Raw genomic sequence first — 12435 nt, forward strand, 5'->3', positions numbered from 1 at the left:
ATGTCTTGTGGAGCGCTCTCTGAGTATGCATGTATTTGTCATTTTAACTGAAACGGAGCGTAAAAGTGGACTTCAAAGATTTATTATCCTGTTGCGCTCTCAATAGGCCATGAATGATCAGCGACTAGTCGACGTTTTAAAGTCGACTAGTCTGTTCAACCCCTATATATGATGTGAATCTGCATCAATCACCAATTTAGCTGTTCGGTGACAATTTCGTTAAACTGTTCATTGGGTCATTCCTGGTATGCGGTGACTTTTCCTGTCCCAATGATTTATTTACTCATATTTTCTCTAAAATGAGTCACATATTTATAGTAAATGGCTTAAATTGTAGATTTAAATTGTACCATTTAAACAGAGATAATAAACATTAAAAATACTATTTTGTATTTTACACAATTTTAATTGATGTATGCATTCAATTATATCATGTCCTCAGTGCACAGTAATCAACTTCTGCAAGAAATATAAACCATGAAATGACAAAAACCTCGAAATATTTTTTTATTATGTTATAGACTAGGCTAAATTGCCTCTAGTCATACATATAAATCATGTGAAAATATAGGTCTTTTTCTTAAAATTTTCTTCAATTACTGCGTCCCTGAAGTAGTCTTCCACCCTGTTAGTATGTACTTTTTTGCCTTCCAAATCCGACTGCAATTTCATTGAGACCATTTTCAAGAAGTGACCTAATTTCTTTTACCTGCTGGAATTCAACTGTGCAAACTGAAGTAAGCTTCAACTCTCACTCCTAACTTTTTTTTTTTTTTTTTTAAATGTTATCCTGCTTGTCCCACCCTTAAAGTTCCACCCTGTTAGGCTATGTTATGGAGAATGTTTGTCCGATCAAAAAAATGTAAAAACAAATCTGACATAGTTCTAAACGTTTATTTATCTGTAGAAGGTTAGCTAGCTAAATCTTGATCACTCAAAGAGCTATGGCTAATTTAGCTCAAAATTGTCCACCCTGTTAGATTCCACCCTGTTAGGTCTATAAACCTAACAGGGTGGAATGTGAAACATATTCTATTCATCAAAAATTGTTTTGCTTGTTTCAAGAAGAAAAGGAAAATCTAAGATGGCATAAGGGACATATACTATCCAAGAAAAGCTCATTATTGTTTAACATTTACATTATTAACATGTTGTGATAACTATGTATATGTCCCTAACAGGGTGGAATATTTTCATGGACAGTGTCTGAACAAACTACCCATAATTATTATTATAGAGTCTCTGAGCTTGACCAATATGTATTCCTTATAGTTAAACATGTCACTATTTTGGTAGAATGCTAAAAACATGAAAATCATATTCTTTTTTTTCAACACTTATGAAGCCAAAATGTCACCGCATACCAGGAATGACCCCATTAACAACTACCTTTTCCAGGTTTTATTGGGTCAATATCTTAATATCAGCAAAGCATCACTTTAACCATAATGATGCTGATACACGATAAAACTATAAAATGAGGATTTGGAGAAAACAACCATATGGGAACAATTAACGGTCACTTCTGGGTAAAATGAGCATTGTTGCTGTGTATGTATGTATGTATGTATGTATAGGCTAATTACTGTAGTAAGGCGACTACTGTGCATGGGGTCATATCCCCGGTTTGGAGAATGTTCTTCAGTAGACCACAAGATGGCAGTGCAATAGAGGTAATGCAACATTTCTTGAACAAAATGGTAAATATTTGTACCTAAACCGTTGGAGGATAATACAGAATCCTCAGTGTATCTGCTTTTTATTTAACTCAGATGCACAAAATAGCAAACTTGACCACATGGATGGTTCTTGTTTATTTCGAACACTGTACAGCAAACACACAAAACCAAGCAGTAGAAAGAAGAGGATAGCGGTGTAAACAGAAGTGCCTGCGGGTGGAATCTCAGGGGGAATCAATGCTTAAAGTAGTTTTCTAAGCTTAACTCGTTTTCCTCAAAGTTCAAATCCTCAATGCAACATTACAGCATAAACAAGGACGCTGCCATTCTGACATAGGCTTAGCAGACGGGCTGGCGAAAGAACGCTGTGGTTGACTTGGAATCCAACTAGCAACCTTTGCATGGCACTTCTTTTCTTTTTATTCAGGCACCTGTGTCCTCAAAAATCTGTAACTGTACAAGTTGGAAGAATGCAGTATACAAATTTCCCTTCTGATATCTGCAGGTTGTGTGAAGTGTTGTAATTTTCACATAGTGCACAGTCCTGAACAAATGCATTAGTTACACAACAACAAGCCTTGACCATGTTAGCAAAGGTTATTAAGACTCTATCCTGGCCTTCTTTCATCCTAATATAAAGTATGCTATGTTTTTCATTTGGCAATACACACAATTCAAAGCTCATTCATCCATTCGACACTAGAACACATACACGTCCTGTCCAGGATTTCTACTGCTTTCACAGAGGAAACGTTTGTAAAGGGAATCATGGCTCAAGGGTCACGCTTCACTGAAAACCACAGGCTCATGACATTTACACATAAAAAGGTCTCATATCTAACAAATCGGAATCATTACGACAGTGTTTAAAAATCATTAGTTCGTTGGCACAGCATTGTGTGGGAAGAAACCGTTTAAAAAATAAAATCACAGAAGTTTCATAAACGTACAGAGCAATAGGGAGTTTGTTAAATATTGTCTTTTTGGAAAATAATACTAAATTGTTTTCGGCAATGCTTAAAGTCTAAATGCACATGCACATAACACATTAAATAATTATGTAATTGTGTCTGCATGTACTGAGCTCAAATTAGGTTTGGCTTCTTTGGACTTCAAATCATTTTTCACAGTTTAACAATATGTGTAGGAGATGAAATAGAGCATTCAACAAGCAAACGTGTTTCTGTTTGTAGCGTGCATTTCAAAACTCTCATACTTGGGGATATTTTCAATCTAAAATCTAAAGCTTGATTACTGTTGGTACCTTTTTTGTACTGAAAATTGGCATGTTTCATTTTTCTCTGTTCGTGATACCTATATTTAAGGGCTCCCGAGAAAAAAAAAAAAGCATTCTTGACATCTGTAAAAACAAATACAGCAGTAATTAACAAGAAATTTCCAGGGGGAGGGGGGGATGTGCAAGTACACTATCTTCATATTATATCTAATATGGAAATAAATACTTTTCAGAGGACCGTCAAAAGGTTTGGCAATCATACATTAATACAGTCTGTCTCGTTTTCCTCTCTGGTTTGTAAGGACACTGAACCAGAGTTTTTAGTTAGCTGGATGTATATGAAAATATTTGAAACCCTGCTTTGCCACATGCAGATGAGGTTCAGAAAAGCAACATAATGTTTGTTGATCAGAGAAGCACGACATACTGTATGTACTCTATCTAGGCTTTTCCCTACAGTTCAGTGTTTGCAAAAAGTGTTATATGAGGCCTAGAAAAACTACTCAATAGACACTACTGTCACTCCACTAAGCTAAATCTTCAGCAATGTTCATCAAAAAGCCCCGTGCCTCATGCTTGATGTTAGCATCGGGCTGTCGATAGTACGCTTGGTTAGTTTTCACATTCGTGAAGAAAAAGCAAGGGACTACAATGGCAGCTAAATCGTCTGATCGATGTGATGCTGGGTCTGTCCTTCCCAAATGGTCCGAGCGCCTCTTGAACGAGCATGTCCATATCATCACAGCGAATGTAGACACCAAATAGAAATTACATGAGAAGGAATCGGTTCTGACGTCTGGGAGGCAGCATGTGTTTGTGTGCATGTGTAAATGTTAGTGTCGTTTATGTAAGTGGAAGCAAGAAGCTTAGCATAAGAGGTCTGTAGATGTTGGCGACCCACTGGCAGTCATTGAGGAACAGTTGCTTTTTGTTGAAGTCCTGAGAACTGAGGAGATCAGGACTAATGGAGAAATAAACAAAACAAATAACAGATCATGTAATACAACCATTTATTAAAGTACATTTAGAAGATGGCAATAAGTGACTGCTGTTGTAGAATGGAAAACAAGGTTTGCAATTGATTTTTGATAACTGCACGGTTCGCAGTACAATAAAAGAGTGCGTTTGTCAGTGCCGTCCACCTAGAGTTAACATGCGGCGCTGACTGAACTGGTTTTGACATGTCATTACACCCTTGTCAAACTGCTATACACCAGCAGGCTCAATATGACAGATAAACGCTGAAGTGAAAACATAATATGCATTTTTGAAATGGATGGATTAATTGTGCATGCGAGGGCTAGCGGTGACAAATACCTTCAATTCCTCATGTGGATCTTGAGTGGAAGATTCGGTTTCCCTGACAACTACAGCCTTGGTTACCAACATGTCAGGGTGCTGTTGCTTGGCTTCTTTTATTGCCATTGCGAGCGCCTTGGGAAAAAGTCATTTATTTTTCAAGTTAAATGAATGGCAATGTAATAGTAATATGCTTTCTGACTAATTAATTTGCACTTTAAAGTCGCCATGAAACAGAAATTGGGATTGTCTTTTCTTTCCTATTGTGAAGTATATTAGAGTGAGGATGCTTATTTTGTCCATCAGAAATGGATTGTTGTTTGCTAATTGCTGCGATCTCATGTGATTGAGAGACTGCTTGAGGGGAGGGATTATTTCCCAGCCCTCATGCACAGAAGTTAAAGTGGACATATTATGCCCCTTTTTACAAGATGTGAAATAAGTCTCAGGTGTCCCCAGATTGTGTCTGTGAGGTTTCAGCTCAAAATCCCCCACAGATCATTTATTATACCATGTTGAAAATGGCAATTTTGGGGTGGGAGAAAAAACACAGTTCCCTTTCGTTGTCACTCCGAGTTCCGTCGGATGACGACGAATGGGGGTTTCGCTTAGAAGCCAATCAACTTCAAGTACTTCAAAACGAGCCAATGGCAAAGAAATGCCATGGGTCTGCGGAATTTGCATAGCGTAACTCCGCCTCACCTCGTGAGTATATAAGGAGAACGCTGGCAGCAAATAGGCATGTTTTCGCTTTGGAGCCAAGTTAATCCTTCGTTCCACAGCCATCTCTGTACTGTCAGTTCTTCAGACGAGCGAGATTCCCTGGTGTTGGTGTGACGGCGATCTCCGGCGAGCGCGCACTTCCTGCTTATCTGTCGGTGGTTTGACGGCGAGTGTGTGTCTCCCCGGGCGCTTCAACACAGTCAGTGTTTCTTTTCTCTCACAAAAGAGCTTGCACGTGGCACGTCTTTTTAAAGATGCCTCGCCCGTGCACTTCTGGTTGCGGTAGACTCGTTGCCGACTCTGATGGGCACGAGCGTTGCATAGTGTGTTTGGGCATTGATCACGCTAGAGCAGCGCTCGTGGATGACTCATGTTCTCTCTGTGGGAACATGACCATCGCAGCACTACGATCAAGACTCAGTGATCTCGCAAGAGTGAGAGCCCCCTCATCCACACCCCGATCTACTGACTCTAGAAATAGAGCTGGTACTTCGGCTGGTGGCCAGGGTGATCTGAGGGTGACGGTTTGGAACCAAGCGCCGACTATCAGTCCGTGCCCAGCCGCACCCTCTCCAGTGTTGCAACCCGTGAGTGCTCAGGGGATTCCGGCGGGACCATCTTCGGGTGCCCCGCGGGTTTCCTTTGGCGCTCCAGAGGAGGACGCGATGTCTATCGCGGCATCACAAGGTGGGTCTGAGTCTGCTGGAAGTGAAGACTCATCACAGCTGCCACCTTCGGGTGTGAATACAGTTGTGCCAGAGTCTGATCCAGAGATGACGGCCATGCTGTCTCGAGCCGCCGCGAGCATCGGGTTAGAGTGGACCCCTCCGCCCTGCCCCGAGCGCTCGCGGCTGGATGATTGGTATTTGGGTCGGGCTGCGGATCCCCGTCCCCGTCAGGCCCCGATACCTTTCTTCCCGGACGTGCATGATGAAATCTCGAAGTCCTGGAAGACTCCCATGTCTTCCCGCGACCGCTCGATGATTTCATCCGCCTTTCCTCCCCTCGATGAGGCCGCTGCCCGTGGGTACACTGGGCTCCCCCCGGTTGAACGCTCTGTTGCGATGCAACTGTGTCCTCAGAGCGCTTCTTCTCGTGGTGAGCCTAAGCACCCATCCAAAGCCTGTAGGTACTCGTCTACACTAGTGGCGAAGTCCTACAGAGCTGCGGGACAGGCAGCCACCTCTTTGCATGCCATGGCCATTCTGCAGGTCTACCAGGCCCAGATGCTCAGGGACATGCACGAGGGCAGGACAGACCCAGGGCTCTTCAATGAGCTGCGCGCCGCCACCGACCTTGCTCTCCGAGCGACGAAGGTGACCGCACGCTCCCTGGGTTTGGTGATGTCCACAGCTGTGGTCCAGGAGAGACACCTATGGCTTAATCTTGCTGATATGCGAGATGCCGAGCGGTCCCGGCTGCTCGACACTCCCATATCACAAGATGGCCTTTTCGGCGGTGCAGTCGAGGACTTTGCCCAACAGTTCTCGACTGCTCAGAAACAGACTGAGGCTATCAAGCATATTCTGCCCCGACGGCCAGCTGCTGCCTCCACCCAGCCGACCGGGCAGAGTACTCAGTCTGTTCGCCGCCGAGGGCGCCCTCCTACGGCTCCCGCCCCTCCCGCCCGGCCCAAGCAGCAGCCTCCATCAGGGCCCGGTCGCAGAGGAAGCCGTAAGAAGGCGCCCCAGCCCTCTCCAGCCCCGCCCCCCGCTAAACGCCGGGCCAAGCGGCGCTCCTGAGACGGGCTGCTCAGAGATGATGTTCACTTCTCAGGAGATGGTAGCAGGACCACTCCTTCCCCCGGTGGAGGGCCGGGGGAGAATCTTTTGTTTTCCGCTCCCCGCTGCTCACCCACGGGTGGGCAGCACCCTAATGTGGTTAAAGAAAGAAGTGACACATTCATCTCTGAGCACACAGAGTTCTCGGACGACACGGTGCGCCGCCCCCGGGCCGTGCACCCCTCGTCCTCCTCTGTCCCAGAGCCGGATGACAGTGCGCGCCGTCCCCGGACCGTGCCGCTCTCATCCTCCTCTGTCGCCAGACCCCTGGCAGAGCAGACCCCTGTGGAACGTTCGTCCTTCCCTGGTCTGCTCTGTCAGGACGCGGTCTATGACTGTACCCCCACACCGGGCCGCTATGCCGTCCAAGTCTGGGTCAGCCATACCGCCTCGCTGCTCCACCGACGGGAAGTCTGTGGTTCGGATGACCCCGCTGGTACAGTCCTTGGTAGCCTGGCTAGAGCTTCCCAACCTGTCCCGCTGGGTCGCACGAACGATCAGGCTCGGCTACGCGATTCAGTTCGCGCGGTCTCCTCCCCGCTTAAGGGGAGTCCGCTCCACTATGGTCGGTGGCAATGCCCCTATCATGAGAGCGGAGGTTGCTACCCTGCTGGCGAAGGGTGCGATCGAGACTGTCCCTCCAGCCGAAATGAAGACCGGCTTCTACAGCCCGTATTTCATTGTCCCGAAGAAAACCGGTGGGTTACGGCCAATCCTGGACCTGCGCGTTCTGAACCGCTCCCTTCACAGGCTGCCGTTCAAGATGCTCACCGCCAAACGCGTTTTCGAATGTGTGCGGCACCAGGATTGGTTTGCAGCGATCGACCTGAAGGACGCCTACTTTCATGTCTCCATCCTCCCTCGACACAGACCGTTCCTGCGGTTTGCTTTCGAGGGACAGGCATATCAGTACGCAGTTCTCCCATTCGGGCTAGCCCTGTCTCCTCGCGTCTTCACGAAGGTCGTCGAGGCAGCCCTTGTTCCCCTCCGGGAACACTTTGGCTTCGCGACCGAGTCCCGAGGTGGGCATGGCAACACGGCACTCTCCGAGTATGGAGATTGGCGACTCCATCCCCAGTCGGTTCAGCTGATTTGGGACCAGTTCGGGGACGCACAGATAGATCTGTTTGCCTCTCACGACTCGACCCATTGCGCCCTGTATTATTCCCTATTATTCACCCTATGGCACCCTCGTCCCGATCTTTGGAACCTCCATGTGTGGCTCCTGGACGGGACGAGGCAGGTTTGAGTACCCTACCACCAGCGGTGGTGGCTACCATCACTTCCGCTAGAGCGTCGTCCACGAGACACGTCTACGCGTTGAAGTGGAACCTCTTCGTCAACTGGTGCTCTTCTCACCGAGAAGACCCCCGGAGATGTTCGATCAACGTCGTGCTTTCCTTCCTTCAAGAGGGGTTGGAGCGAAGGCTGTCTCCCTCCACCCTCAAGGTCTATGTCGCCGCTATTGCCGCACAGCATGATCTTATAGAAGGTAAGTCGGTGGGGAAGCATGACCTGATCGTCAGGTTCCTGAGAGGAGCGAGGAGACTGAATCCTCCTCGCCCTCCTCTCGTACCCTCTTGGGACCTCGCAGTGGTCTTAACCGCCCTGCGTAGTGCTCCCTTTGAGCCTTTACAGTCAGTCGAGCTTAACTTCCTGTCAATGAAGACGGCGCTTCTGACTGCATTGGCCTCCGTTAAGAGGGTGGGGGACCTGCACGCATTCTCCGTTGACGAAGCGTGCCTAGAATTCGGGCCGGGCTTTTCTCACGTGATCCTGAGACCCCGGCTTGGATATGTGCCCAAGATTCCTACCACTCCCTTTCGGGACCAGGTGGTGAACCTGCAAGCGCTGCCCCGGGAGGAGGCAGACCCAGCCTTGGCACTGCTCTGTCCAGTACGTGCGCTCCGCATCTACGTAGACAGGACGCAGTGTTTCAGGACCTCAGACCAGCTCTTTGTCTGTTATGGTGGGAAGCTGAAGGGAAAGGCTCTCTCCAAGCAAAGGTTGTCTCACTGGATAGTGGACGCCATTGCTTTGGCATACCAGCAGCAAGGTCGACCGTGCCCCCTTGGTGTGACTGCCCACTCCACCCGGAGTGTGGCATCCTCTTGGGCTCTAGCGCATGGCGCCTCGCTAACAGACATCTGCAGAGCTGCAGGCTGGGCGACACCTAACACATTCGCCAGATTCTACAATCTCAGAGTGGAGCCTGTGTCCTCTCATGTACTCGCTTCAACCAGCTAGTACCGGACCCGCTCAGGTGTCTTCGCTTGCTCGCCATTCCACTCTACGGACTGGATACGTGCGATATTCTCCTCAGGTGAGCTTCTCCGAAAGCCCTGAGTTCCTCCAGCACTCCTGACGTCGGCGCCAGTGTCTCTTGCCTGCGCGTCGGCTAGGTGCCTCCCGTGTGCATGGTACCTCCCGGAGCTACCCCCACATGTGTATTCCCACTGTAAGCCTCTCTGAGCATGTGTCTTTCCCTTGGCAAGCCACCTTGCCACCCCTGGGGTTGAAATATTCCACCTGCGGCTGGATACCCCAGTGATTCCCCATATGCATCCCTCGGGTCATATGTGTATTTCTAAGTCCCCCCCTCTGGGTTGGCAGTAATTGCATACTTCCCTAAGACCTGGGATATGCTCCCCAGTGTACCTTGGTATTCCTGTGTTAAATAGGAGTCCTTCGTCCGTGCTAGGCTCACGACAGGGATCTCAGATTTACGCAGGGCACTGGAAGACAGCTGGGAAGGTGGCGTGATTAGACTGGTATCCCCATTCGTCGTCATCCGACGGAACTCGGAGTGACAACGAAAGGGAACGTCTCGGTTACGGATGTAACCCTCGTTCCCTGAGTAGGGAACGGAGACGTTCCGTCTTCCTGCCACTTTCCGCTGTACCGCGGGGATCGCCTGAACTCAGGTTGGCTCCTCAGCGAAGAAACATGCCTATTTGCTGCCAGCGTTCTCCTTATATACTCACGAGGTGAGGCGGAGTTACGCTATGCAAATTCCGCAGACCCATGGCATTTCTTTGCCATTGGCTCGTTTTGAAGTACTTGAAGTTGATTGGCTTCTAAGCGAAACCCCCATTCGTCGTCATCCGACGGAACGTCTCCGTTCCCTACTCAGGGAACGAGGGTTACATCCGTAACCGAGACGTTTTTGTGTGTGTCTCTTTAAATGCAAATGAGCTGCTGCTCCCTGCCCCGTTTCTAGAAGAGGGTGGAGCCTTTACACCTTGTGCCTCGGTTAATTACGGCAATAAAAAATCAGTGGCGCAAAAAGTGGGTATGCGCTATATGCGGCGCAATAGGGGCGCAGCACCATGGGGGGCGCCAAAGCGATGGTAAAAAAAAAAAAAAAAATGTAATTAAAAAATATAGATGTATTGTATTTTCTATATGTCGCTGCTGTTGTGCGTTTCTAAATCATTTCTGCATTTCTTCAATGTTATATAAAATTTTAGAGGACTAACAGGCTAGAGTTAGGCGCCCTCATGGAGAAGGGGGGCGGGGTAATATCGCGAGCAGGCGGGGGCGCCGTGAGCGCTGAGCGAGCAGGTACGAGTAGTGAGTTGTCGTCGAAAAAGATGGATAAAACAAAATGCTGGGGGGCTAAAAATATAAAAAGAAAGAGGGAAAAGGAGATGGCATGTCAATTGATGCGACAGCAGCTAAATAAGTGCATGCTGAAAGCCAACAGGTAGGATTTAAAGTGTGACATCCAGGCATGTAGGCTATCTATATCTCTGTGGCCATCGGGACTACCGGGAGATTCCCGGTGGGCCAACGTGCTTTTTCGGCCGATACATCTCATACTTTTTTTTTTTGTCTTAACGGCCCATAAAACTCGTACATCGGGGGCCCATTCTTTTTTTTTTTTTGCTTATTGGCGGCGCTGGGTTAGTACCGGGTAATGCATTGGTCAAAAAAAGTCAGCGTTAGTATTTTTCTGACACACCGGCCCACGAAACATGTCATCATGTGCTTATGTCTTTCAAGTATAGAAATTAGTACAAAACTAATTATGAAAGTTTCCATTATTTTTCAGTGCATTTGTTTTACAATATATGGCTATTACTATCATGGGATTAAAGGGACACTATGCAGCTTTTTTAGCTTAACTGAACAGCTTCAGAGTTATTGAAATGTTTATCTAACTTCTTTCGGGTTGAATGGTGGGCGTCTCGACCCCCCCTGGTGCCTGTGAGCGAAAAAATCCCACTTGCAACTTCGGTGCGGCGGGCCGCGTCAGGAAGTATCGCGTGATATCAGCTCTCGCGATGTAACATATTCCTTTACGGCAACTGCACACATACACACAGGAACAAGGTAGATGGATGGAGTTTGTCACACTATCGTCATGGCTGAGCCGGCATATAAGATGCAGAAAGCTAGGAAAGCATTGTCGGAGGAACAGAGAAAGAGGAAACGGCAGACTGACCGAGCGAGGAGTCGGACACGAGCATAGGCATAATTTGCGGGTGTGTTATGTCCCCATTGAAACTTCTCGCGGCACGGATGTAACGTTACCATTACAAACAAATAAAACATCTCCAGGTAACTCTAGTAGAGCATTCATTTCGTCCGTTTGTTAAATAAGAGGCGATCTGAAATGTGTTATTTTTGAAATCAAGTGACCAAAGTGCTCGTTGCCTCTGCGATCAGTGGTGCAGATAAGTTACAGTGTTCTGTTGTGACGCGCGCCTGAATCCGTTGCGGGGACTGAGATACTCTCTATATTTTGTTATGGTAAAATCACAAAACCTAATGCACAAAAAACATGTCCCTGCTTGAAATACAACCACTAATAAACAATCGGTTTTGATGAGGAAAATAAACTATACTACTAGTACCGACTAGAACCCAGAACCTCTGACACACTTGCAAAAGTTCTGCCTCTGGACCATTAAAATTGTCGGATCTATGTATTTAATCACGTGAAAATTCTCACCACTAACAACATATATTATATCTCATTAAACGACAAATTAAACACAATGTACTATTGTATACTATCTATGTAACAGGCCATGTCACGCTCTGAGTGAGTGGTATTTACGACAGTAACGTTAAATTCAAGCACTCCACAGTAACTCTAGGGGTCGCTGTTTGACAAAAACGGGATTTCTGCATAATGCCCCTTTAATATTATAACTGTTATTATGTAGTAGTGTAATGTAGACAGACACTAATTAAAAGAGGTTTGAATTTTTCTTTGTTTAATTTGCACCCTGAATATGGGTTGGAGCTTTTAATTTTGAACTCTCAAAGTGCACCAGATTGCTGAATTTAACATTAAAGAACACAAAATTTTCTTAAGGGGGGGTGGGGGGTGGGGGGGTGGAGGGGGTGGGGGGGGTGGGGCATGCCCCCGAACCCCCCTAGAGAAACAGAGGTCCACCTACCACAGTTTTACCTAAAATCCTGTGAGAAACACTGGTATTGCTGTTCCAATGGAGCTTATAGTTTTTTTTAGGGGGGTTCATCACGGTGGAGTAGCTATAGTTTAATTGTATTAATAAATTACAATTTTGCACTTATTTTATCTGTTAGCTCTCACTCGTTCCTACTCACTTATTACAAAGCACACTTATTTATTTATTTATTTTGGCGCAAAAATTGTTGCTGCATACCCCTCTGACACTGGGTAGTTGCGCCCCTGTAAAAAATCAGGAGAAGCAATATGACTGTCAACGAAAATAGTGGTGTC

General features: G+C 46.8%; 1 protein-coding gene across 10 annotated transcripts in view; it reads right to left on the bottom strand.

Moving 5' to 3' along the window:
* Positions 1-2996: 2996 nt before the first annotated feature.
* si:dkey-178k16.1 (band 4.1-like protein 1) overlaps positions 2997-12435 on the bottom strand; it is a 73176-nt gene continuing 63737 nt past the window's right edge. For 9 of the 10 annotated variants that reach the window (XM_056241453.1, XM_056241449.1, XM_056241455.1 and 6 more), the window contains 2 exons: positions 4234-4350; positions 2997-3877 (listed from right to left, as the gene is read on the bottom strand). In XM_056241453.1, the coding sequence (XP_056097428.1) occupies positions 3872-3877; positions 4234-4350 (123 nt within the window). In that variant the 3' untranslated portion in view covers positions 2997-3871. The remainder of the gene's footprint in view (positions 3878-4233; positions 4351-12435) is intronic. The other variant, XM_056241457.1, reaches the window with a different exon arrangement.

The sequence above is a fragment of the Rhinichthys klamathensis genome, unplaced genomic scaffold (assembly GCF_029890125.1).
Source record: "Rhinichthys klamathensis goyatoka isolate OS25496 unplaced genomic scaffold, OSU_Roscu_1.1 h1tg000645l_1, whole genome shotgun sequence".
Classification (NCBI taxonomy): domain Eukaryota; kingdom Metazoa; phylum Chordata; class Actinopteri; order Cypriniformes; family Leuciscidae; genus Rhinichthys; species Rhinichthys klamathensis.